Consider the following 25,672-nt stretch of genomic DNA (forward strand, 5'->3'; position numbering starts at 1 on the left):
CAGTCCACGCCTTGGTTCAGAGTTTCGATTTGAAATTCCAAACGTTTTCAGAGTGTTCTCACTCCGAAAGTTAACGAACAGCGATCATGGCAAACGTTAGTGCTGTGTGAGTCAGAGTTTCACCAAAAGCATCATTCAACACAAGTAATGCCACAAGTATGTGATCATTTCAATAGGATGATGATGATAAGGGAGTAGTAGTAGTGCATCAAGTTCAGAAAGTTCAGTCAATTCCATTCCGTGGAATCTCAGAAAACCATTTTGAGAGAGAAGTTGCATAAAAATGAAAAGAGAGAACAAGGTGGAAGAGGGGAATTCTTTAGCTGAGTTCGTTGCTGCTTGTGGATGGCAGCAGGAGGAACAACAACAATGGTGGTCTTTTGATGGTCAGACGGATGTTACGATTACGGAATTACTTGTTGGCCAACAACAACAACTTTCAGAGAATTGTCGGGAATGTTCAACACAACGACATTTATCATCATCCATTGTATCGGATCCGGACTCTATTTCAACAATACGAACAACAATGAGTTTTGAAAATTGTAATTATTTGAAATGTAAATCATCATCACTGAAACCACCCTTCACTCCTCTTTTTCAAAAATCAAAAAAGCTTTACTCGTCCCTTCTCATATATTTATTATTAGTATTAATAGGTTTACTCATCACAAAACTATTAGATCGTCATCATCACACCACTATCATTTTAACTGTTGAGGCTACAACTGGACAGTTTCATATGGAGTACTCAAAGCGTATCCAAGAGGAATTACTTTCCGAGTTGAATCCCAGTAATATGTACAGTGAAACAGATGATTCAAATTCTCTGAAATTATCATATGCTGGATCTTTTAGATATGCTCTCAGAAATGATCAACCAATTTTGATAGAAGTTAATGAGCTGAATAGTGAAGAGCTGATTTTTGTTGCATTTATTTCAAGGTCGAATCATTTGAAAGTTTCTTGTGCAGCGATTCTAGATGCGGCAAAATCAGACAGCTTATTATACACCATCACGGTTGGCACTTATAACATTTTGAAAGGTAAAATAACATGGCATTCAAAAGAAAGAATTGTTAACGAATTGCTTGGAGATCCAAGTTTTGTTCAGGTTGGCAACAAAATATTTGTTACGTATCCTCAAGATTCAAGTGGTTTACGATATGTCATGTTCTCTTCCATAACAATTGGAGATAGCGTGTTCTATACGAACACAAGTTACAGCCTTTCTTTCACTCAAATCTATCGAAATATTATCAAACATGCTGGAGGAAATAATTTCCTACTTTTCAGAGATAGTTCTTCATTTGATATCTCACGCCAAGTGAGTAATAATTATGTCAACAGTAGAAAAAAGATGGCACCACTGGCCACAGTATTCAATTTTGATAGCGACTCCGGTAGAAAAGGTTCACCTTTCATCACCAAACACTTATTTGATGTAATAATAGAGTGTGAATTTTTCGAGCAATGCCCAACCATTGACAATGTATTCTACGATGACGGAATATTATTTTTCAATGTATTCGGAGGGAAATCAAAAATCTACCTCTCTAGTGGAACTCAAGCACCTACTGATTTTCAAACGCTGGAAAATTCAAACTTTGGCTCATTTTACATGTTTGAACTAAATGTTGAAAGCAGAAAACTTACTCTCATTGACTCTATTTACACAACACCTTTTTCATATATTCCTATCAATACAACTTCCTTCAATGAAACGTCCTTATCATATGCACCTATGTTAGGCATTAAGACTATTTCCAAAACACCGACCATGATTTATGGATTTGGATATTATGGAGGTGTTTTGAATCACAACTCGCAAGTGATATTTTCCCAGAAAGATCAGTCATCAACAGGAATTTTTATCGTTTACAACTTACAGAAAAAACAATTTGATTATTTGGGCAGCACCTCACAATATCCTTATGTGTTTAGAAATCCAACAATAATATCGAATAGCGGAATTTTTTATTATCTCAATAGAATCGCTTCAACGGTTACATTATTGGACATGAATTCCATGAATGCTCAGACATTTGTACTCAGAAATACTTTCATATCCAAGAGAATTTATATTGAGCTTAGATTAACACCATCCAGTAATCAGCTGATGCTTTTATCTTCCTTTAAAAACCGTGATAATACTACAATCATGGATGGCCAAACCTTGAATCTTGTTGATAGATTTCCTAATGGCCAGCGTGCTACTTATAGAGATGCTTACTTTATCACTGTATTCGAGTTTAACAAAACCAAAGAGGTAGATTTGAATTCATACTTGGTTTGTACTCGGCCAATTTGTGGAGAACAATTTGTCACCACCGACACATACTTATGTGGAGGTGAAGGAACATGTCTTTTTGATACAACAACAAATACCTCTGTTTCCTGTGCTTGTCCGACAGATATTGACCACTTTTTAACCCATGTGGGAGAGTTTTGTCAAGACAACAACTTTTATGCCTTCATAATCCCAATTATTGCTGTAGTGGCAGTGTTGTCTCTCCTTCTTGGTATTTCTCTAACATTTTGTATTATCAAATCGACATTTACAGTCAGTAGAAAACTTTCTCTGCTCAAAACAAAAGAACAAAAAGAAATAGAATTGCAAAAACGATTACTCGATTTTCAATTTATCCATTCTGATGCTGTAACCTTTAAGGATGTGAGTTATATCATTCACATGGAGGACTTAAAATTCCTCACAAGAGTTGCCGAAGGAGGTGGAGGCGTGGTATTCAAAGGTGAATGGAGAGGCGTTGAAGTAGCCATTAAGAAAGTTAAATATAGTAGTGACGATACTTCTTTTGAGAAGGAGGCAAGTTTGTTAAGTCGAATTCGTCATCCAAATATCGTTGCATTTTTTGGTGTGAGTGTGACTGAGAGAGAAAAGTTCTTAGTTACTGAATGGATGCCAAGTGGCTCCCTAGACAATTTAATTTCCAATGCAGCAAAAGGAAAAATTATTTTGAAGTTCAAACAAAAAATTGCCATACTTCTTGACATTTGTAAGGGAATGTGCTATTTACATGCTTCCTCAATTATTCACAGAGATTTGGTAAGTATTGATTTTAAAATTATTATAATTTTACACTAAAAAATTCAAGAAACCTGCCAACGTCTTAATTGGATCCAATGGAGAATGTAAAGTTTGTGATTTTGGTCTTTCTACATATCTCATGCATGGGGATGATGACAACATGGGAAATGTTGGTACACTGTTGTGGTCGAGTCCAGAAGTTTTACAAGGCCTACCCTGCGATGAAAAGGTTGACATTTATAGTTTTGCTATCATCATGTATGAAGTATTATTTGAAACTGTGCCCTACACAATTTCTGAGAAAGTTGATCCAAGTTATTTTGTTTCCGAGACTGACATGGTTGACGGCCATAGCACAGTCACTCCTTCCACTCAACAGGATTTAACTCTCTTCAGTACCCTGCTCAATCATAAAAATGCTGCAGAGCTGGGACGCTATATCGTTCATGGAGTAAGACCACTCGTTCCTTTTAATACCAGAGAACAGTGTAAAAGATGGATCAATATTTACCATAATCCAGAAAAGGAAGATATCAAATTGGAAACCTTGTCATCCGTAGTATTTCTATTTGTTCTCCTCATGAAGAAATGCTGGTCAGAACCTGAGGCAAGACCAAACTTTGACTACATTTTGAACACATTGACGACCATCAAAAAGACCATTAAAAGTGATTAAGCCAATGAAGAATTGCAGGACAACGAGTGTTGTCGACCGAGGTGAGAAAGATTCAATAAAAAGATGATTGGAGTCCAACAATACGAAATTTGTTCATTGGTTTTTATAAAAAGGATGTTCCATGATTTGTCGAACGGTCCATCTTCTGTCAGGATCTGGCTCGAGCAGTTTTTGAAGAATGTCTTTGCATTCGTCACTCATTTGATCCTCTTCTTCCAAAGGAACTGTCATGGCATTCATCAATTTGGCCTGTGCATTTCGGTAAGGTAAAAATCCAGTGCACATTTTGTACAAGCAAACTCCCAGCATGTAGACGTCAACCTCTGGCCCAAAGTATGGCTTCTTCATCAGCATTTCAGGAGAACAGTAATTGCTATTTCCTACAAAAAGAATGTGAGACTTTTCTTTCATGGTGAAAAAGTCAGCACATCCAAAATCACACACTCTAACGTTTCCATTCTTGTCAAGACAAACATTTGAGAGTTGAAAATCTCGATGACAAATGTTGTGAACATTGTGCATATGATATAGAGCATCCACCATTTGCTTGAAATATTTTCGGACCAACTCTTCTGGATACTGCTGATGCTCATCATAGGGTGTTTCTATGGCTCCTTTTTCAATATATTCCAAAATGAGATAGATTGTTTCTTCTGTCTCAATAACATCATAGAGCGCGCAAATATGTGGATGGCGGCCAAGAGTTTTCATAATTTGAATTTCTCTTCGTACCCAATCCATAATTCCAATTGCATTTACTTTTTGTTTTGAGAGCTCCTTAATAGCCACAAGCTCACCGGTCTCTCGATCTTGAGCCAGCGAAACACGACCATAGGTACCAACACCCAACAGGTCTTGTAACACATATCTGGATCCAACCATACGTTTTCCAATATTGACTTTTGGAGAAATGATAGAGGACTTTCGGTATCTTGTGAGGGCTGTCTCAAGTTTTCGAACTTGCTCCTGAAGAAAATTGTTCGTTGTAAATCTTTCAATACTTTCATAATATTTTTGCAAATAAACGACGACATTTTCGGTATACTCATCCATTAGATGGTCATCCACAATGTAATTGTCATAGTTTACAATACATTGCACTTTGACATTTTGTTCATTTGGATGATATGCAAGAATTACGCCCTCAATACCATCTCGCACACATCGAATGTGTTCTCGTCTGCAAACATGAAGACCTTCAAAATTCAAAACCAGTCTTCGGAGATGCTTATTGTATCGGATTCTGCTAAAGACTGTCTCCAGTGTTGGTTCTGAAGACATGTCCATTATCTTGTTGTTCATGATAAAATCATGATAGGAAGGAGATTTTGTACAGGTCTGAGGAATACATGACGGAAGTGAAATTACTGTATGGTTTCGAGGAGAGAGTTGGGGTTGACCGGTAGTATTGGAGAAAATGTTGTGACAACTCTTGTTAGGTGACACAGGAAGTTCGGAAATGGTGAGAGGAGATTGGAGGGATTGAGATGGTGGAGATGGTGGAGTGGCAAGTTGAGGAGTGATTGTAGGAGTTTGTACAGTAGAGGTGGTCGTAGTGGTAGCAGCAGCCGTACTGAGGGAAGCATTAGGGACTTTGGTAAAGGAAAATGATTCGGAAAGATAGAAGGGAGTGATTTGAGAGGTGGATTTGACTCGCTTAATCTTGTTGATATGATGAGGATGAAGGCTATTCATAGCTGAATGAGCCAATGAGGACGACGCTGAGGAAGAATTGGCAAGAAGCGAAAAGAGGGTTGGATCTTCCTGATGATGAGAAAGACTTTGGAGATGTTGTCTGGAAAGGGGTCTCTTGAGAGCACCCAAATTACTCATATTTGAGTAGATGGCTGTTGTGGATTCCTTTTGCATTGTAGCGTTGATTGTTTGATACAAGGAAGAGAGTCAATGATGATGATCAAAGATTTTTGAGAGATGTTTTTCCTCACTGATGATGAGGAGATGCTCGCGGGAGCAAAAGTTCAGGCAAGGAACAACAAGCTTCCAATATCCCAACCAAACGAAAGGAATATGAACTTGTATTCTGAAATCTAAAGAGGCCGCTGCGAGAGATCTCTCCGGTACGATACTATCGAGTAGCGGTGATAGTTGCTGTACTGTGTATTGTTGTTGGCCACCACGAACGTTCGATGTGATCTTGGATTTTTTTTTGAGTTGTGATTTTACTTGGAAGCGACTTGATGGACTAATTTGGAGAAAATTGCGAGAGTGCTTGAAATGGGTAGCTTATTGGCCAAACGACGATGCCAACCATATTCGCCACTTTGAGACAGATATATTTGATCTAGTTGGTTGCATGCATGTTTGAGAGCTTTTTTCAGAAAAATGGAAGATTGAAAGCGGAAAGTACCATTAGGGAAGAATCGCTTCAAAAAGACGAAATGGAAGGTTTTGCATGTTCACACGATGATGTTTTGAATATTGTACATATCACAACAAGACCAACAGCAAAGCACTATTGATATCTTTCATTTCCGATTTAATAATTCCTTCCCTTTTGGAATCATCTCTCCTTAATCCATCTCATCAAAGGTTCAGTTTGCAAACCGAATCGAAACTGCTTCATGTTGTCCATCCGCATTCTTTCCATACTGTCCTCACAGCACAGTTTGTTTTCTCATTTGCCAATTAATAATATGTAAGACAATATAATGGGGACTAAATCTCATCCTCTCAAGGTAGAAAGGTACCTTTCTTGTCTTACTGTCTCATATGGAGACCCAACATGAAAAAATGTCCTCATCATTTTCAATTCGTGCTGTAGAACCCTCTTCTGCTCATCATCAGGATGAAGAAGGAATTTCCTCCTCGACGTCGTACTTTTCCGAGATGGAACAATTGAGAGAGAAATACTTTGATCCGAGTGGTCAGGTCATTCATTTGGATCATGCAGGAAGTACCAGTAAGTGTAGTAATGGTTGATGATGATGAATGGTTTGATCACACCATTTCCGAACATTGAATCTATTTACCCTCTCATGGAAAATCAACCACATTTGAACGTGTACATGATATGGTGTACAAATTTAAAATTTAATCATTGACGAATAGTGTACAGTTCGGAATGTTTAAAGAAAGTTTTTGAAAAATTATTTAATCATCACGCCAATCTCCTCTCGAATCCACATAGCGATGGGTCATTTTCTGCCAATTTAACCAATCAACTCATCGCAGAGAGTAGACAATTTGTACTCCAAGAAATATTTAACACCTCTCTCAAGGAATATGATTTGGTTTTTACATTGAATGCTTCACATTCTTTGAAAATTATTTCTGAATGTTTTCCTTTGAGTGCCAAATCATGTGTGTCCTATCTCACACTTTCTCACAATTCTTTAATTGGAGCACTTCGATCTTGTTTAAATCCCAACCATGAGGAATTTCAACACGATCATGTACCATATCATTCGAATCGAGTAATTGTATGCAATAACTTGGAAGAGGTACGAGAAAAAGTGAAAGAATGGAGTGAGGATGACCATCATCTTGTTGGACTTACCGCAGAATGCAATAGTACAGGAACAAAATTTGATGATTTTACCATTTTTCCTTACCTTAACAGGCATCATCCAAACGTTTACACAATTTTAGATGTTTCAAAACACTCAAGTACCAATGTCCCTATTGATCTATCCAAGTACAAACCAGATTTTGTTGTCTTCAGTTTTTACAAATGGTTTGGATATCCAACAGGTCTCGGCGCTTTATTAATTCGTAAAATGAGAGTCTCAAATATTGATTTCAGGCCAAGAAATGGATACTTTTCTGGCGGTGTGGTTCAAGTCAATACTGCGAAAGCTCCTTTTTTCACGAAATATAGAGCAGATTCCTTCCATTCCATGCTTGAAAATGGTACATTGCCATTTCTGACAATTTGCGAAATGCTTTTTTATTTGAAAGAAATTCAACAAATGTATAGTTCGAAAAGTTGTAAAAAGAGTTCAAATTCAGAACAAAACGGGCAACAAGAATCGTTGATTCCCTTTCGAGAAATTTTTAAAATCATTCAACAGCATTGCAATCATGTACAAGAATATTGTGCTAAACAATTGAAAAATCTATGTCACTATAATGGAGCAAAAGTCGTTCACATCTACAATGAAGATAACATTGGAAAGACAAGTATCATTAATATGAATGTATTTAACAGCAGAGGACAAATGGTTGGATACTCTCAAGTTCAAGAAATATGTTCTCTCAATTTGTTCAATATCAGAACTGGATGCTTCTGTGTTCCAGGAGCATGTCAACAGTTGTTCAATATTTCGAGTGAAGAAATGATTGACAATTTCAAGAGAGGAGGAAAAATTTGCTGGGATAACTCTATGGACGTCATTCCAGGAAGTAGCAAACCAACGGGAAGTGTGAGACTCTCGTTTGGTTATTGTTCAATTTTGGCAGATGTAGACAAATTTATTTCCTTGTTAAAGTCACATTTTGTTGAGACGTGTCCCAATGTAGGAAGTCTTGTGAAGCCCAAGTACAACGTCATGGACGACAGAATCAAAGTGACACACTTCTATATTTATCCAATTAAGGGATGCGGAGCCATGAAACTCTTTCAAGAACATAGATGCGACAAACACAAAAATGTGACCAGTTGGAATTTACACAACGATACGGGAGCTTACTTGGATCGAGAGTGGGCAATTCTTGACGAAAAGAATGGAGTACTTGGATTGAAAAAGTGTCCTCGCCTTGCATTGATTGAACCATTCATTGATCTAGAGAGGAGACTTCTCATAATCTCTCTATGGAAATCTATGGAACAACAAGATGTACAATTCATTCACGAGCCAACAACTATTCAATTACCGTTAGATGAGTTTCCCTCCATCATGTTGGATGATGCAACTATTTGTGGACGGCATTATGAAACTTGCGTGTACTCGGGCGATGTCAATGAAAAATTATCATGCTTCCTTGGCCAATCGGTTCGCCTCATCCGAAGAAAAAAGAGTGACAATGAAATGGAAAGTACCTCTAACAAGTGTAAATCCTCGTTTTCCAATGAGGGAAATAAGGGATTGTTTTTGATTTTAAATGAGTCTTCGTTGATCGATCTAAACCAACGATTGAAAAACTCTCAGAGTGCCACTGCAAACAGCAACGAAAACTCAACGGATAGTATTGAGTGGTTAATTGATCGGATGAGACCAAACATTGTCATTCGAGGACTGGAAGCTTATGAAGAAGACCACATCAAATCTCTCTACATTCATGACATTCCTTTCCAAATTAACTTTTCATGTCCCAGATGTACCACTATTTGTATGAATCCAAAAACTCTCAAACAAGAACAAGAACCTTTAAAAACTCTCTATACATACAGAAAACAAGAACATAGTGCCATGTTTGGTGTTTTGGCCAATCATTACATCATTACTCAAGGAAGTGATGAGAAACCTGTAATGATGAAATTTTATTGAAAACAATGTACAATAAGACGAGCAGAAATTTAAACTTTTCCTTAAATTCCTTCTCCATTGACACTCAAATTCGACGATTATTCATATTCATCAATATTGTCGATAAATGTAGCAAATATGGGTGTAATGTCATCCTGTTCATCAAGTTTGATGAAAGCATTTAATGCTGTTAGGTTAAACATTTTGGGAAAATGTAAAGTCAGGCTTTCTGTTAATATGAATAATAGTTTTGTTTGTATTAACGGCTGTATATACTGTAGAAATTTCTTTTGAGAACAGTTTACTGAAAGCACTAAAGATGTATGAATCTAAATATCAAAAAAAGATTGAAATGTCAATCATTTCGAGCAAAATAAGGATGTTGTTGCTCGTGAACAAGATCACATTTCTTTGTAAGGAAAAAAAGTGAGGATCCATATATGTTGTGTCAAGAAGTGTGGTAAATCTGGTAATCAGCATAATACAGTGCAATGTTTTGAATGCCACCAACAGAGAGAATGAAATTCTGAAGCTCTTTATCTTTCTGTAGGACTGGAAAAGTTCTACAATTCTGAAGAGTTTCATTCGCTTAATTTTGTTACATAGGTAGAAATAGGTATCATGACCTCTCCTAGCTTTTCATGTTGCAGAGTTTCATTGCTTTCAAAGCATGGGTAGAATTTTTCTTTCAACTCTGCACTCACAAGATGACAGAAACAATCTTTGGAAATGTGAACTTGATTCACTTTGCCAGTAGCTTCGATGAGTTGTGTCAATTGCACACCTCGACCAAATAGGTCATAAGTTCGTTTCAATTTTCCAACCACTGCTGCGATGGTGTCATTACTTGTGTGAATACCAATTCGGACCTTGAGATTAAAGTCATGTTTTTGAACAAATTCCTGTACACGCGTGATCATTTCAAGTCCACATTTCACACAATTTTCTGCATGATTTCGATCTGCTTGTGGAATTCCACTAGCCAAAAAGTAAGCATCGCCTATCGTTTTGATCTTTTCTGTCTTATTGGCGTAGCAAATATCATCGAATGCACCAAATAGTTCATGTAGAATTTTTACAACTTCGTCTGGTTTTTTGCCTCTTGCCATTTCTGTAAATCCAACCTATTATGGAATGTTGTTTTGAAATATAACGATATCGAAAGAAACATTTTCCATGAGTTTTGAAAATGATGGCCACACCAATAGAACGACAAGACTTACAATATCAGCAAATAATAGAGTGCAAATATCAAGGGAATCGATGACTGTTTGGCCCATACTCAAGCGTTGTGCAATATTCTTTGGATATAATTTATCAGCAATATTGACCAAATGTTCTTCCTTGGTGATCATGGTTTTGGCATCTCTAAAAAAGGCAACAAATTGTGGTTGTGACGATCTAGGCGTGAAAATTTCAGAAAGCTTAATTTCCAATTTTAGAGACTCTCCAGTTTTTGTTTCTCCCTTAACGAACCTTACATGATCAATCATTCTCTTTTCTCTAGTTTTAAGATATCTTTCAATGAAATAATCATGTTTTTTTCGATGCTTGGGATTACACAACATTTTTAAATTCTTTCCCAAGACTTCCTTTTTGGAATATCCAAAAACAGTTGAAGCAGCTGCATTGAAAATTTGAACAATTCCCTTCTCATTACTTGACACAATGGGCATTATTGAATTTTCTGTAATGGTTTCACTGAGAGCTAAATTGGCCATTTCTTTCTCTTCATCTTGTGATAATTTAATTTTCTGCATGTAGGCACAAAAATGTATTTGGCCATACTTTTTCACAGTAATGATTTTCGTTCGACAATGAAAGACCTTTTTGGTGAGTGAAGATTTCGCTTTGAACATTCTTTCAATGGATAAATCTTGTTTCCGTTTTAATTTTTCAGAACGACTCAATTCAGAATAAGGTGTAATGAGAAGCTCTTCGTCGAGTTGCATCAAACAAGCTTCTGTTAATTCTTCAGATCCTAAAAATTGTAAAACTGCGTCTTGAATTTGAATGACAGTTTCTTCGACAAACAATTGACTCACATGTTCACCGAGTGCAGCAAAGGATCGCATTCCAAATTCTTCCTCTGCTTCTGGATTGAGATACTCGATGGCACAATTTCGATCAAAGATGACCACTGGGAATCCACATGTCATCATTTGATCCACAACATCATTGAGTTGAAGAAATTCACTGTCTTGTACTTCTTTTTGAGATTGTTGTTGTTTTAATTTCTTGAAAAAGGATTTTCCAAATTCACTCATCATACTTAATCGATCGGAAGAAGAGCTAAACAATGAAGATGCTTCTGACATGGTGTCAGACATGAGATCGACAATATTCAATTTGGATCGACTGGTCATGGAACTCATGAAACGAGAACTAATGCCTCTCTTGAAGGCAAATGATGTGCCAGGAGATTTAACCTCATCTCCTGTGGGTGATTTTGTTTCTTTCGATAGGGCCATTAAATTGTTACCTCCAGACAACACTTTGAGAGGAGCCAAGTCAGTAGATCCATTCATGTTATTGGTGTTGTTGTTGGTGACAAGTGACGACCTTCTGACACCAACAGCAAATGGATTTCCTGATTCTCCTTTGTGATGAATAGAGAGTTTGTTCGTCGATTTTAATCTTCTTCCTTTAGTTGATGTTTGGTTGTCTAGTTGTTGATACAAATCCTCCGCAGTGAGCATGGAAAGGTGATTCAGTTGATGATGACTTTCAAGGAAATGAAGGAATGATGTCAACTGCCGTTGCTAGAGTCAATGATTTGAAGGGAAAACGTGAGTGGTTGCTGATGTTTACGATTTTGTTTGTTTTTAAAATTGTTGTAGCTCGAGAATACATTCACAACAAATACTTGGAGACACAAAAATGATTACATTTACTTGAAGGAGAGAGAGATGTCACGGTGATGACTTTTGACAGAGATGAAGTAACCAAGAGCAATCCACAGTAGCGCCAATCTTTCAGAAAGATATCACATTGAAAGGACGACCATCAGCCTAAAATTGAATCAATGACCATGATGTTGGAGAGATTCAAAAAATGAAGATAATTTGAATAAATTAGGAAACCTTCGATCCAAACCATTGCATATCGCTACTTGTTGTCCCCATAAACACACACACGACCCTCATGTGCACTTTATTTCAATTGCTTCAAAGCTGTTGTCCATTCCTCCAAATGATGTACTTGTACAATTTGACCATTTTCTACCGTATGAATATCAATGGACATGATACGGAAACTTTTACTTCCATCGCATTCTATTCCCATGAAATTTCCCTTTGGATTACCAGATGCGAAACTTCTCACAATCACCTTATTTCCATCTTGCAACATTTCTTGAATCTCCCACTTGAGATTGGGAATGAGTTTCCAAAAGAATTGAATTTGTCCCATCAATTGAGACTTTCCTTTCGTTTCAGCCGCATTGATCGATTGGAAGGAATCAGCCAAAAGTTGTTGCATGAGTGGTTGGACTTGTTGCACATGGCCATTGGAACGGACCGTAAGACATTGAGTGTAGAAGGGGCGAACCAATTCTTTCAAATCCTCAGTGGTGGTGCTGGTGGTGCTGGTTGTAGTGAAGGTAGTGGACATTTGTTGTTTTTTATAATGAAATCTTTTGCCTTAATTTCGGAGCCTTAAAAAGGTTCGGATTACCGCTTTAAATCTCCGTCCGCCTGGAAATTTCACTTCACACCACCAACCTGGATGGTGAAAAATCTGGGCATTGTGGCGGACTTGGAACCTCTTATCGAACTATTGAATGATGAAAATTCTTGTCAGACGTCGATAGATCTGTTGACTTCACAATTATGAAATAGTTCAGAACGTTGATCAAGACAAGTAGTAACCAGAATAGAATCCTTCACCCAAAGATTATTCCAATTCATACTTGATGAATCTTCAAGGTTCAGAAATATTTAGAGATTCCAACTAACGAAATGACATTGAAATTTCGAAATTGTGGTTTCATATATTAAAAAATGTTCCAACCACAAACAAGAAGAAAAGACTTTTCATCCTTACTCTCCTCTCATGTCCATTCGTTTTGTTTGGATGATCATTTTGATCGTATTCAACAACAACAACAACAACAAGACTTTTCAAACATTTCGGAAAACTTTTTGGAAGGAAAATTCATGTTGGAGCTCGTGGTGAGTACATGCTCGGATCATCAGACAAATCAGATGGTGGATGAAGATGGACAATCAACCACGACAACCATCATGATGAATACGACGAATTGTTGGAATTACCTCTTGCACCCATTTACCTTGTATTTGAAATATTCGGAATTTTCAAATTATTGTCCCGAGATGGATATTGATTCATTGAATATATGTATTGAATTTGGAAGAGATTTTCAGCGGAATGGAAATGAGTGGACGAATTATTTGGATTTACAATTGGCTTGTTATATTCATCCAAGTAGTGATGACAATTTGGATCGATTTTATTTTGATCCACAGAAAGATATTCCTGAAAATTGTTTCGTGGAATTGTCAGATGTTGTCTCTCGATACTGCAAGGATGAAGATGATGATCAGCTCATCATTGAACAATATATTGCAGAACAACAACAACAACTAGAATCAGGTCAGAAATTAAGTATTTATTTGGCATGCAAGTATCGCATCAAGTTAAACAAGAATATCATTAAGGAAAAAGATGTTCAAGTCATCATGGTCCACTCATTCAATACTCCACTTTTAGATGCAACCTTAGGTGAATATGTGAATATTTTCAATGACAATAACTTTATCGAACAATTTGGACGAGTGGCAATCACGTTACCGAAACGAGCTGACTTGTTCTATGATGTTTATGGTAAAAAGGAAGATTCAAAAACATTTACCTTGTTAAATACAAGTCCTGACTGGAGACAAGCAGAGTCTTTAAAATCAGATCATTATTGGATTTTCATTTCTCCACAATTAGAACGAAATCATGGTTACATATTCAGAGTCATTTACATTCAAAAGGAAAATACTTGGGTCCAATATCCAATTTTGAAACAGGCACAACAACAACAACCACCACGCATGGAAGAAAAAGTGATGCGAGTGAAAATTTCTGACATTCATGAAGATCTTCAAAATTCATTCGCACTCGCTCAATGTGGATTGAGACTAGTAGAGTTCTACAACTTGAATCCAAGTCTTTTCAAGTCTTTGAAAGTGAACAGCAATCCATTGTTTCATTTGGACATTTCTCTCACGTCCATAGGTTCTTGTGATGACACATCTAACTCCAATTACACATTCCTTATGGAAAGAATTGCACGAGTCGATCAACACGATATCACCAAATGGAAAGAAATACCTCCTCTCATCGCTCTCGAAAACACCGAAGAAATGAAAATTCTAGAAATTAATCCCAAACTTGACTATTTGGTGCGATTCTATTGTGCCTCTTATTTCGACAGGCATCGAGTGTTGAGATCTCTTAATAGTGCCACAAAGGTTATTCCATCTTCATTGGTCATGTGGAAAGAATTGGCTGCATGTGGTGAAATATCGAAAACCTACGACACGACCATTCGTGTCACCACTCGCTCACCTGTATTCTTTATATTTGTGACAGGATTTTCCTCTCGATTTCCCAACGTTCAATACTATCATTACAAAGTAGAAGCCAAGAGAAAGGACTTGCCCTCCGAACAGTGGGTTTCCCTTAATTGTGAGCCACTCGTATCCAACGATGGTCTATTCATTCGAAATGTTCCACTCACCTATGTCTGTAAAGTTTCACCTCGTAGCAATGAGCTCATGGCATATGGCAAAACGTACATGATTCGAATTTCGTGTGTGAATCCCATTTCTGGTAATCAAGTAATTGTCAAGGAATTTCCAAAAACAATTCCAAAATTTAACTACATTCCACATCATGCTACTGAAATATTAGAAAGAAATGGAGGAATGTTGGCGTTTTATAATCCTGTGGTTTCCATGTATTTGTTCTTAAATGGTGAAATGCTTTGTTACAAACACATGACCTTGAGCAATATTGAAGAGAGACTCTTTGTTGGAAGTTTTGAATTTACCCATTTAATTTCTCGATCTGAATTTGAGAGAATGTTTCGCACCTCTTCAACAACAAGAAATCCATCGTCAACAACAACAACCACCTTGGAAGATGATCACCACACGAATACACTTATTGTCCAAACCAACTCACAAGTTTCACACAAGAAAACATCCATTGTTGACATTGAAACCATCTTTATGCATCATCCAAAGAATGCTCCACACTTACCAAAACAAATCTATGAATACACCTTCAAGATTGTATTCAATCATTCGACAAAGGAATATGAATTGTTAGACAATTCTGAACTATTCATCACACCAACTCAGAGTTTCATGACAAATCATGACGAACATGATAACCGTCGTCATGAACTCTGTTTGTTGCATCACCAATTGAATCCAGTGACTGCTCAGAGAAATATGTGTGGATTAAATTCAGAACGGGATCATCCAGAGAGATCCATTCAATGGTTTCATGCATTGGAAATTCATCGAGTTGCAACGTTTGACCTGATTGAATTCCAATTTCAAAGATTTTAAAAAAAAATGAATTCACAAGTGTTGAATGATCCGATTGTTTGGGTCGACATGGAGGTGTGTTTCAGGAATCATCATGATGAACCATTTAATATTATTAAAATTGCTATAATAACATGATTATGTTCATTAATCACACAATGTGGAATTGTTATTAATTTATTTATTTTTATTAATTTTAAAAAATATAAATATTATCCAATGAATTTCCTAAAATAGATGACTGGATTGGATATTGAACAGGATCATATTTTGGAAATTGCAGTAATCATCACAGGTTCGTCTTTGCAAATATATTACAATATATTGTTTTTTCAATCTTAAACAATTTAAAAATTGGATATTCATATGAACTATTTGATCATTTTCCGAAATGTGTTGTCACAGATGGTCAATTAAACACCATTTCTGAGATGGATTCTCTGGTCATTCATCAAGAAGATTCAGTTCTCAATTCCATGAATGATTGGTGTAAGGAACATCATGGACAAAGTGGTTTAACACAACGTGTGCGAGAATCTCAACAATCGGTTCAACAAGTGGAAGAATTAGTTCTTGAATTTGTAAAGAAGTATGTGGATAAGCCAAGATGGGCACCATTGGGTGGAAATAGTGTGTACATGGATCGATTATTTATGAAGTAAGTTCAAATCAGTGTGAACAACAATGAGAGAAATACCCATGCCAATATAATACCACTGAAACATTCTAATGTTAAAAATGTCATCTTGTTACAATGCATGAATTTGCTGAAATGACATTTTTATTAATTTATGGAAAATATATTTTAATGAAATGCACTGAACATCTCTTTATTTAGAAAGGAAATGAAAAAGCTGGATGAATATCTTCATTATAGAATTATTGATGTTTCTACTATTAAAGAATTAGCAAGACGATGGGCGCCTCAAGTGTTCGATAAGGTCGTGAAAAAGAATTCTCATCGAGCTTTGGATGATATTAAGGAATCGATTGAGGAATTGAAATTGTATAGAAAGCATCTTTTTCACCTGGAATAAGCGATTTCACAATGACCTTTCGACAGGACAAGATCATGAAGAATGAGCTAAATTAACGAGTTGTTTATCTTAAATTTTATTAAAAGAGTTGAGATGACCAGTGTTAGGTTATTACACAAATTTGATTCGTTTTTCAGAATGTATGGAATCATGAGAAGAATGTGAACGTTTCTTGGGATTAAAGCAAGCACAATGAACAAAAGATCCTGTATTGGGATCAAAGCATGCATTCTTTATCATCCATTCTCCAGAAGAGTCATCCAAAATTCTCTCAAAGGAGTCTCCACAAATCACACAGTCATCTTGATCGAGAGGAGCTAACACCTTGGAACTAAAATCTTTCTCTTCATCACTGCTGCTGTTTCTAGTTGGTGATGATGAGTTGATTGATTCGCCAAAGATGGAGTTAGCATTCAAGCACAAAATGGAGACTCGTTCAGAGTCACAACTTTTACTGGATGCCCATTCATCATCGCTTTGATCAAACCATGATCTTGAGAACACCTTAGGAGAGGTGGTGGCGTTTGAACTTTTAACTTTATGTAAGGCAGAGTAGTTTGTGTGTTGAGTCAGTAATTGTTTGTTTGGAAATCCAAAGCCACAATGCTTGCAAAAGTGACACTTCTTTGAGTTGTTGCAAGAGTACATGTACAACTTGTTCACTAATTTGTTTTCTACTACTCGGGTGTCATGTTCTTCTTTTGGGTTTGTTTGGGTGGTTGGTGTTGCTGTGGTTGTTTTATTAAGCAACTGAACAAGCCAATTCAAATCAGAGGAGGAGGAGCTTGTTGCAGGGACGGATGGACGAGCATTCATCATGGCGGAATTTGATTGAGAAGAGTTTCCTTGAACGAGAGAGCCACTTTGACTCGAATAAGGAGATTGAAAGGCTGGTGTTGGAGTGATGAGTGGATTCATGTTTCCCACCTTGTGATTATCGCAAGACGACGAATACGGATGGTAAGAATAAGGTTGCAAAAAAGGAATTGAATTCACACGTGTCAGACCATTGGTGTGGGAGGTCGTTACCGGAATTTGGTGTGGCACATTACAAGAAGGCATTGAGAATGGTTGTGAAATTACAGCAGAAGTGGTCGTAGAGGTTGTATTGAAAGTTGGGTTGGCAAAGGAACATGCATAGGGAGAATTTGGTTGGTGAGATGTGAACCAATTGGTTTTTTTGGATTTTCGAGATGTTTTTGATTTTCGTGATGCAGATTTGTTTCCATTACTTGTTTGGACACTGCGTTCTTTTTGACTACAAACCTTTGAAAAATCAATGCTTGTTTGTTTGGCGAATTTCTTAGGATTCACATAAATGGAGGCGTTTGAATGACTTTGTACAAGTTTTGCATAGTCTTGGACTTGATTGGGTCCATAAGCAGGTAATCGCATAATCTTTTCTTCAATAGTATGGGCTAACTGGTGTCCAAAAATTGGTTCCCATGTCTTGAGTAACTTTAAATATTTTGTTTGTGTTTCAACATTGGTCTGAGCCTTGAAAGAATAGTAAAATACATCCACTAAATTGGTTGTAAATTCTGTTATGTATACTCCTCCAACGTTCTTCGCGATAGAATCCAACAAATATAAGCTCGGAAGCTTTTCATCATCACTTGCTGTTTTTATTCTCGTACATATTGCCTTTGCAATGTATTTTGCGTTATGAATTTCCTCTCTCGCAATATTCGTTAAATTTTGAATATCATACAAGGAATTAATTTTTAAATCTCGTTGCAAAGCCAACGAAAATTCTTTCACGCTCTCGGGAATTTTTTCCTCAAATTTCTTTTCCTCCCTCATCGTTTGAGCCGAAGGTTTTCGTAGCAGAGAGGTCGTCGCGGATGAAGGCTTTGTTCTCATCAAAGAGGAGGTGTTCCTATCCTTTGAGCCTGTAGTAGCAGTAGCACTCACGTTTGGATTCATTTTTTTTAAATGTAATCTTCTAAAAATATCTCCACGCCAGCCTTTTACAACTTTTTTAAAAAAATATTCCTCAACAACAATTCCTCACCAACGAATTTCTTTTGTATGGAAAATTTCAGTATAAGGTTTGGAATTCAATACAAAGACATCATCCACTTGATTCTGGGAGAATAGATTTTTGCGAACAACTCGCTCGCAACGAACAACGAACTGCAGCAGGGTGGCCCTCTATTTTTTTCCGGGTGTGTCAAAACGAGTCCTGGCTTGTCGTTGTATTGCATCATAATGTTCCCCAAACGAAAGACCCCACAATGGCTTTTAAAAGCTTGTGGAAACCTCTCTCTCATCACTGACTCATCACTGATATGAACTTTTTAGGTCCTCATCATCCGAATCGTTTCAATTGCAACAAGAAAATGAGTCAACAAGCCTTGCTTTCTGCTCAAGACTATTCCTCCGATGATGATGATCAAGTGGTGGACCATCAGCAGCATCAATACTCGGGATTGGGTCTGCTATCGGATCCTTCAATCGTGGTTGCAAGTAGTAGGGAAAAAGATCTTGATAGACAACAACAACCACCATTGGTGAAAGGCAGTTCTGTTCCAACATTTCAAGATTTGAATCAATCTTCCTCACTTTCTGCACAACATCAAGAAACTACCACACACTCCGATCCAGCAGTTTCCTCTCGTTTTCAAGGAATGTCATCACATGCTTCTTCGGGCAATCAAGAACAAGGTTTTTTGTCCATTCTATTGTTTCCCTATATGTGTTTCATGGAAGGATTCTCGAAAATGGTTCGATGGGTGGTAGGAGGAAGGCATAACGAATTGAGTCCTTTCAATTCATCTTCGAGGCATCATTCTTTAGATGAGAGTGATGACCTCACTTTGCAATCAGAAGGATATTCACAAGTATGAATAGTGATCAATTTTCATCATTCATCATTTGTCATTCGCATCAGTCACCTCACTCCCACTAAAACAGGCTTTTCATCAGCAACATTGTACATCAAGATAAACACACTATGCTAAGTGCAACACACTAAATTATTGACAATGCAATCGATTTGACAGTCACATCATCAAGGGCGAATGAGGTTGTAAGAAGGAGCGCATTAATTCCAAAACGCCATTTCAGGTAACCCGTCGCTTCATGATAAATCATCTTTTCACACAGCAACAAAAAAATGCCCATCTTCAAACACTTTGGTTATGATCAGAGTTTCTCTTCCTCTAACAAGAAGTCACACTTGAAGGTCACCATCCTCGAGGCAAAGGATTTGATCAATACAGACCAAGGTAAAAATGGTAGGTCACTAACTTTGTGTTTGGACTTAACACCAATTTCTTTGTTTTATTGTGTGATGAAAAACATGTGTGAACATGATTGATTTTGTGGAATGTCAGACTTTTCTGATCCGTATTGTGTCATTTGGTTGGGCGGAAAGCATAAAAACAAATACAGAACAACCACCATCAAGGACAATCTCAATCCCGTATGGAATGAATCTTTTGAGATTACTCTCGATCACAATCCAGAGCAATACGTCCTGATTTGTCAATTATATGACAAGGACATTTTCACAAGTGACGATTCCCTTGGCTTTACAGCAGTGTCACTTTCATGTCTCAATTTGAAAGAAAAACAAGATTTTTACATGTGGCTACCATTGCAAGGTGTTGAAAAAGGTACACTTCGTATCAAATTAACACCTCTTGACTTTTCCATTCAAGATGGATTTGTTCATGACAATGATGATCAAATTCCTCAAATTGATTTAACCAACTTTTTAAAGGAATACAAGAATGAAAGAGGAAAGGGATTTAAATCACGTGGAAGAAGTTTGCAATCCATTCTTTCTGGAAATATCTCTGACAAAGAGTCACATCGATTGGATAAATTATTTGGAATTGTGTATTTGGAAGATGTTTACAATGAATTAAGAACTGGTGATATTATTTTGCATTCTGGAAAAGGAACCTTTTCAAAGGCAATTCAATTGGGTTTCTCCTCGACATGGTCACACTTGTCTTTGGTTGTGAAAAATCCACCCCGAGATTTATTGAAATTGTACAATGTTCCTGAAGATTCTTCAACCTCTACAATGAGTCAACCCTCATACTCGAGCATTTATGTGGTAGAATCTGAGACTGATACTGTGGATAACAAAGAAGGAGGTGGTATTCAATTTGTTGAATTGAGACAATGGTTATTGGATTATTTAAAGAGAGATCCAACCGATTTGTGTGTTTTGAGAAGATTAACAGTTCCAGGATCCAACAATGACGGCAGTCTCCAAGACTCATTTAGCAATTTAACTCCCTATCTCTATGAGGCCCATACCAAAAAGTATGAAACACCAAAATCAGAACTTTTGAAATGTGTCATTAAGAGAAACACAGCACGCAATGATTCCAATGTATTTTGTTCAGAATTTGTTGCGGAATGCTTTGTGAGAATGGGCCTTCTCCCCAATAACACCGTCACTTGTAATTATGGGCCAAAAGACTTTTCAACAGAAACCAATTTGGTCAATACTGTCTTATTGAAGGGAGCACAATTTTCACCAGAACGAAGAATTCGAGTACGGCAATGGGATGAAGAACATGGTTGGAAAGTTGAGGACTCTCAAGATGATGTCATTCCAGGCGCCATTCAAGTGACTGAAGATGAAAAGATGACTGTAAAACCATAAAAAACATGTCACAACAACAACTTTACTTGTTTCAATTGAAATGCCATGACGAGAATAATGATCTTCTATGAGGTGTATTGAAAAAGTCGGCAAGGTTTTCCATACATGTATGTTCAGCGAAGAAAAACAGGATTTTGTCGAAACCAAAAAACGTACGTAACACCTTATTCAAAAGTCAATACATGTATTTGTTTTTTAATTTTTTTGTTTTGTTCTTGAATATAGTGTAATGTGCAAATGCATCATCACGAGATGGCAGATACCATTACTTGGTAGCTGAGTCTTGATTCTTAACAATATCAAGCTCAGGAAGATGTTTGTGAATGGTCTGTTTCAAGCTGACATAAGCTTCATCCAAATCATTGTTCACAATGGAATCATCAAAGAGATGAGTGTCGTCCTTCTCGAATTGTTCCAACTCCTTTCGAGCATTCTTTAATCTTAATTGAATACTTTCTTCCGTTTCTGTGGCTCTTCTTCTCAATCTTTGCTCCAAAATATCCATGCTTGGTGGTTTAACAAAGAGAACAAGAGGATTTAACTCCTTGTTTGCTCTCACTTGTCTAGCTCCTTGGATATCAATATCCAAAACACAGCACTTTCCTTGATTTTGAACTTCTTTCACGGCTTGAAAACTTGTTCCATACAAATTTCCGTGCACGTTGGCATGCTCAATGAAAAGACCATCATCAATTTCCTTTTGCATGACGTCCTTTTGTGTAAAGTAATAATGAACGCCATGTTGTTCTCCTGGTCTTGGTGCTCGGGTTGTGTGCGAGACTGAAAAACCAAAGATGGATGGAAATTCGGCAAACAATTTCTGAATCAAGGTTCCTTTTCCAACTCCGCTAGGACCACAAATCACAATAGGTCTAAATTTCTGGACTGGTAATGTTGTACTGGTGGACATGGTTGAGCAAATTCCTCCCATATGAATCTAGTACTACTAAATATTAAATGATGATGGTCTTTAAATGATTTTAGAGAATTTACGAGATGAGACTCAACAACGCTCTGGCGGTATTGGATTCTTTGTTTTTAATTTCAAAGTGATGATGATTCAAATTCAAAAAGGAATTTGGCTCTCGGATGGTGATGGATAGTGTATGGGCGAGGAGGCTCTCTACGACTGTTTCAGAAGACACAATCGGGGCAACAGCACGTTCTGAATTTTTTTTTATTGCCAGAAGTGTTTTTTTGGGGCGGCTTTGGCTGTTTTGAGATCGTTGAAAGAATTTGTTTACATGTAATGGGGAAAGTGTTTCTTTGACAATTTTGATTGATTTAGGTGAAAGGAACCTTATTGAGTGGAGAGAATGTGAAGGGAAAGAAGGAAAAGAAATAAGGAAGAAATTTGAATGTTTTCCAGAAAGCATTTTTTCATGGAAGAATTGAAACTCACCTGGAATGAATTTGAACAACAATACGATTTTAATCCCAATTTCATTGATTTGAACAAGTTTAAACTATACATGAAATACCCACGACCATGAATAATAATTGAAATTTACAACAATATTTGAAATTTACACTAACCTTGATGACAAACAATAATTGAAATTTACAACAATAATTACACTAACTTTGATGACATGAACCACCTTTAACTGTACTAATTGCACACACAGCCATGAATAACGTTTGAATTTTCGAACAAATAAACGCATGGACAGTGATAAAAAAAAATGCTTTCATCATCATCTTCTTCGGATACCGAATCAATCATTCCTCAAAATTATACCTCCTATGAAACCTCACCGACCACCTTTAATCCACTCATTGCACGTAATATTGTAAATTTTTTGAAAATTGTGAGCAAATTGAAACACACGTTACGAACAGGATGGGTTGATTGCAAAGTTCAACATCCCGAATCGATTGCATCACACATGTATCGGATGGGAATTATTTCCATGCTCACTAGAAATCAACCAAACATTGATACTGATAAATGCATCAAGATGAGTCTTGTTCATGACTTGTCGGAGGCTATTGCAGGAGATATCACTCCTCATGCGGGAGTTTCAAAAGAAGAGAAATATCGATTGGAGAGAGAAGCTATTGAGAGAATGAGAAGTACATTGTTGGAGGGTGTAAACGACACAGATAAGGAGAGTGAGGAATATATTCAGACTGTAAATGAAATGTTGAATTTGTGGCAAGAATATGAAGATGGCACGTCACCAGAGGCAATTATTATGAAGGATATTGATCGATTTGATATGGTTCTACAAGCATTGGAATATGAAACTGAACAAAATTTACATCTCAAAACTTTTTATGAAAGTACCAAGGGTGGTTTTCAAACAGACATGTTCAAAACTCTAATGAAAGAGGTGTATGCTCAAAAAGATCAACTCGAAGAGCAAAGAAGAAAAAAGTAGAGTTTTTCGTACTTTTTAGACAGCCAAATAATATATCTTAAATTCGTTTTTCACTTCCTATTAGTATATTCTAATTTTTAAAGTGGTTGACAATTTATTAAGGTATTATTGAAATACATTGTGCTTTCTATTGTACAACTTTCCGCTCATCAAGCCACCAAAAATTGACAAGTTGTACTTCCTTGACATCATTTGACATATTTCCACTGCTCGTACAGAGTGACCCTTCTTGTCAACGAGAGGCGAGTAGATGGCCATTCCACACACATTGGGAACAATAATCATGAGACATCCACTCACTCCTGATTTCGCTGGTAATCCCACGGTGAAAGCCCAAGTACCGCTGTAATCATACATTCCACAACTGTACAACAAACTGAGACAATCTCTCACTGTGTGAATATCATTGATACATCTCTCACTGGTAATTGGACAAATTCCACTATTGGCCAATGTGCTTGCAATGATGCTCAATTCTCTCGTTGTACAACTGATTGAATTCGTTTGTACATAAAAATCTAGCACATCATTAATGTCACATCCATCATCTTGAGTAATTCCTTTAACACCATTACTTCTCAGAAAATAAACAAGAGCTCTATTTCTGTCATTATGCTCTGTTATTCAATATTTTCCACAATATTCCATTAATTTGGGTCAAATAAAGTAATAATTAAATTCAAAAAATATAGATCGCATTCAAATTTTCATAATATTCAATGATCATTTAAAATTCGACAGTGATTGCGATAAAATTGACATTTGTCAGATATTGTTCATCGTTCAAAAATAATTAAACTAACCTTTCTCGCTCAAATATGTACACTGAGAATATGATATCTGAGAACTATCCTCATTACTATCCAAAGTGGTAGGACATCCAGCCATTTTCTGTATAAATTGGTAAATATTCGTAAATCTCTTACTACTACTATTTTTTGGTTGAATTTGACTAGCACATACTAAACCTCCCGTACTCACAAATGGATTGTGAGGTTTCTTCTCTTCATTAAGGGAGAAAGCGTTAAATTTCAATCCAGAAGGCTCACGTCCAATAAATTGATGAATATCAGTTCCTTGTTCTCTTGCTAGACAATAGAGCATGGGCAAAACACTATGGTTGTTGTTGAAAATAGTTTGAAAATATTCATTTCACACACATTCTTAATATTAAATTCATAAACACCTACCAATGTTGAAGAGTGAAAACCTTCTTGGTGCCATTACCAAAATGAGCCACTTGTCCGTCAACACTACACAAAGATAATCCAAAAAGACTTGGATCTGCATTTGATAATTCTGGAATGTAATCTGGTAAAATTCCTTTATCATTTTGATGAACGAGAGCAAACATTTTCGATAGATCCTTGCAAAAATCTATTTTTCCAAATTTAAAATTCATAAGTAGTATTAATCATGAATCCAATATATTCAATCATCAAATATGAATTTTAAAGAGTTCTTTAATTCCAATATCAATCAATTCATACCTTGAAAATTCGGAATGGCCAATTGTCCAGTAAATGATTTTTGCAAAATATTTGGTTTATCCGTCGTCATCCATTGCGTAAATTCCACAAAAGACATTCTTCCTCCATGGCATGTGATCGGACATCTTGAAAGTCCAAACTTGGACAAGTATCGTTTCAAATCTTCTTGCGTAATGTATCCATCTCCATCCAAATCAAGTTCTGAAAATTTAGTTTGTAATTCTTGTCGTTTCCGATTCACAATATCTTCTAACGTTTCAACCCTCGGAGATGGTTGCAACATGCTTAATAAATTGGAGGATGATAATGAAGTACGTAACGATCCGGAATCTCCAAGGATTGTATTGTTTGATTGCAAAGAGGATGATGTTTGCGATGATGAGCCGAGTTCATTATTTTCTTGTGGAATCATTTTTT

General features: G+C 36.7%; 13 protein-coding genes across 13 annotated transcripts; 7 read left to right on the forward strand and 6 right to left on the reverse strand.

The window, feature by feature from the left end:
* Positions 1-283: 283 nt before the first annotated feature.
* Positions 284-3,725, forward strand: FDP41_005936 (uncharacterized protein; the record flags this gene model as incomplete). Its single annotated transcript, XM_044709515.1, has 2 exons — positions 284-3,067; positions 3,117-3,725. The coding sequence occupies 2 exons, from the start codon at positions 284-286 to the stop codon at positions 3,723-3,725; spliced, it is 3,393 nt and encodes a 1,130-aa protein (XP_044559896.1).
* A 93-nt stretch (positions 3,726-3,818) lies between these two features.
* FDP41_005937 (uncharacterized protein) lies at positions 3,819-5,594 on the reverse strand (the record flags this gene model as incomplete). Its single annotated transcript, XM_044709516.1, has 1 exon — positions 3,819-5,594. The coding sequence occupies one exon, from the start codon at positions 5,592-5,594 to the stop codon at positions 3,819-3,821; it is 1,776 nt and encodes a 591-aa protein (XP_044559897.1).
* Positions 5,595-6,476: 882 nt separating this feature from the next.
* On the forward strand, positions 6,477-9,172 carry FDP41_005938 (uncharacterized protein; the record flags this gene model as incomplete). The annotated part of the gene is made up of 2 exons (XM_044709517.1): positions 6,477-6,645; positions 6,795-9,172. 2 exons carry the CDS (start codon positions 6,477-6,479, stop codon positions 9,170-9,172), a joined length of 2,547 nt encoding a protein of 848 aa, XP_044559898.1.
* A 560-nt stretch (positions 9,173-9,732) lies between these two features.
* On the reverse strand, positions 9,733-11,850 carry FDP41_005939 (uncharacterized protein; the record flags this gene model as incomplete). The annotated part of the gene is made up of 2 exons (XM_044709518.1): positions 9,733-10,275; positions 10,375-11,850. The coding sequence occupies 2 exons, from the start codon at positions 11,848-11,850 to the stop codon at positions 9,733-9,735; spliced, it is 2,019 nt and encodes a 672-aa protein (XP_044559899.1).
* A 454-nt stretch (positions 11,851-12,304) lies between these two features.
* Positions 12,305-12,763, reverse strand: FDP41_005940 (uncharacterized protein; the record flags this gene model as incomplete). The annotated part of the gene is made up of 1 exon (XM_044709520.1): positions 12,305-12,763. The coding sequence occupies one exon, from the start codon at positions 12,761-12,763 to the stop codon at positions 12,305-12,307; it is 459 nt and encodes a 152-aa protein (XP_044559900.1).
* A 389-nt stretch (positions 12,764-13,152) lies between these two features.
* On the forward strand, positions 13,153-15,738 carry FDP41_005941 (uncharacterized protein; the record flags this gene model as incomplete). Its single annotated transcript, XM_044709521.1, has 1 exon — positions 13,153-15,738. One exon carries the CDS (start codon positions 13,153-13,155, stop codon positions 15,736-15,738), a length of 2,586 nt encoding a protein of 861 aa, XP_044559901.1.
* A 48-nt stretch (positions 15,739-15,786) lies between these two features.
* Positions 15,787-16,754, forward strand: FDP41_005942 (uncharacterized protein; the record flags this gene model as incomplete). Its single annotated transcript, XM_044709522.1, has 4 exons — positions 15,787-15,792; positions 15,955-16,012; positions 16,123-16,375; positions 16,556-16,754. The coding sequence occupies 4 exons, from the start codon at positions 15,787-15,789 to the stop codon at positions 16,752-16,754; spliced, it is 516 nt and encodes a 171-aa protein (XP_044559902.1).
* Positions 16,755-16,865: 111 nt separating this feature from the next.
* FDP41_005943 (uncharacterized protein) lies at positions 16,866-18,680 on the reverse strand (the record flags this gene model as incomplete). The annotated part of the gene is made up of 2 exons (XM_044709523.1): positions 16,866-17,681; positions 18,021-18,680. 2 exons carry the CDS (start codon positions 18,678-18,680, stop codon positions 16,866-16,868), a joined length of 1,476 nt encoding a protein of 491 aa, XP_044559903.1.
* A 416-nt stretch (positions 18,681-19,096) lies between these two features.
* FDP41_005944 (uncharacterized protein) lies at positions 19,097-19,603 on the forward strand (the record flags this gene model as incomplete). Its single annotated transcript, XM_044709524.1, has 1 exon — positions 19,097-19,603. The coding sequence occupies one exon, from the start codon at positions 19,097-19,099 to the stop codon at positions 19,601-19,603; it is 507 nt and encodes a 168-aa protein (XP_044559904.1).
* Positions 19,604-19,872: 269 nt separating this feature from the next.
* Positions 19,873-21,381, forward strand: FDP41_005945 (uncharacterized protein; the record flags this gene model as incomplete). Its single annotated transcript, XM_044709525.1, has 2 exons — positions 19,873-19,993; positions 20,093-21,381. The coding sequence occupies 2 exons, from the start codon at positions 19,873-19,875 to the stop codon at positions 21,379-21,381; spliced, it is 1,410 nt and encodes a 469-aa protein (XP_044559905.1).
* A 265-nt stretch (positions 21,382-21,646) lies between these two features.
* Positions 21,647-22,291, reverse strand: FDP41_005946 (uncharacterized protein; the record flags this gene model as incomplete). The annotated part of the gene is made up of 1 exon (XM_044709526.1): positions 21,647-22,291. One exon carries the CDS (start codon positions 22,289-22,291, stop codon positions 21,647-21,649), a length of 645 nt encoding a protein of 214 aa, XP_044559906.1.
* Positions 22,292-23,066: 775 nt separating this feature from the next.
* FDP41_005947 (uncharacterized protein) lies at positions 23,067-23,765 on the forward strand (the record flags this gene model as incomplete). The annotated part of the gene is made up of 1 exon (XM_044709527.1): positions 23,067-23,765. One exon carries the CDS (start codon positions 23,067-23,069, stop codon positions 23,763-23,765), a length of 699 nt encoding a protein of 232 aa, XP_044559907.1.
* A 105-nt stretch (positions 23,766-23,870) lies between these two features.
* Positions 23,871-25,667, reverse strand: FDP41_005948 (uncharacterized protein; the record flags this gene model as incomplete). The annotated part of the gene is made up of 4 exons (XM_044709528.1): positions 23,871-24,382; positions 24,569-24,879; positions 24,956-25,142; positions 25,256-25,667. The coding sequence occupies 4 exons, from the start codon at positions 25,665-25,667 to the stop codon at positions 23,871-23,873; spliced, it is 1,422 nt and encodes a 473-aa protein (XP_044559908.1).
* Positions 25,668-25,672: the final 5 nt, after the last annotated feature.

Source organism: Naegleria fowleri, assembly GCF_008403515.1.
Source record: "Naegleria fowleri strain ATCC 30894 chromosome Unknown tig48, whole genome shotgun sequence".
In the NCBI taxonomy this organism is placed as follows: domain Eukaryota; phylum Heterolobosea; class Eutetramitea; order Acrasida; family Naegleriidae; genus Naegleria; species Naegleria fowleri.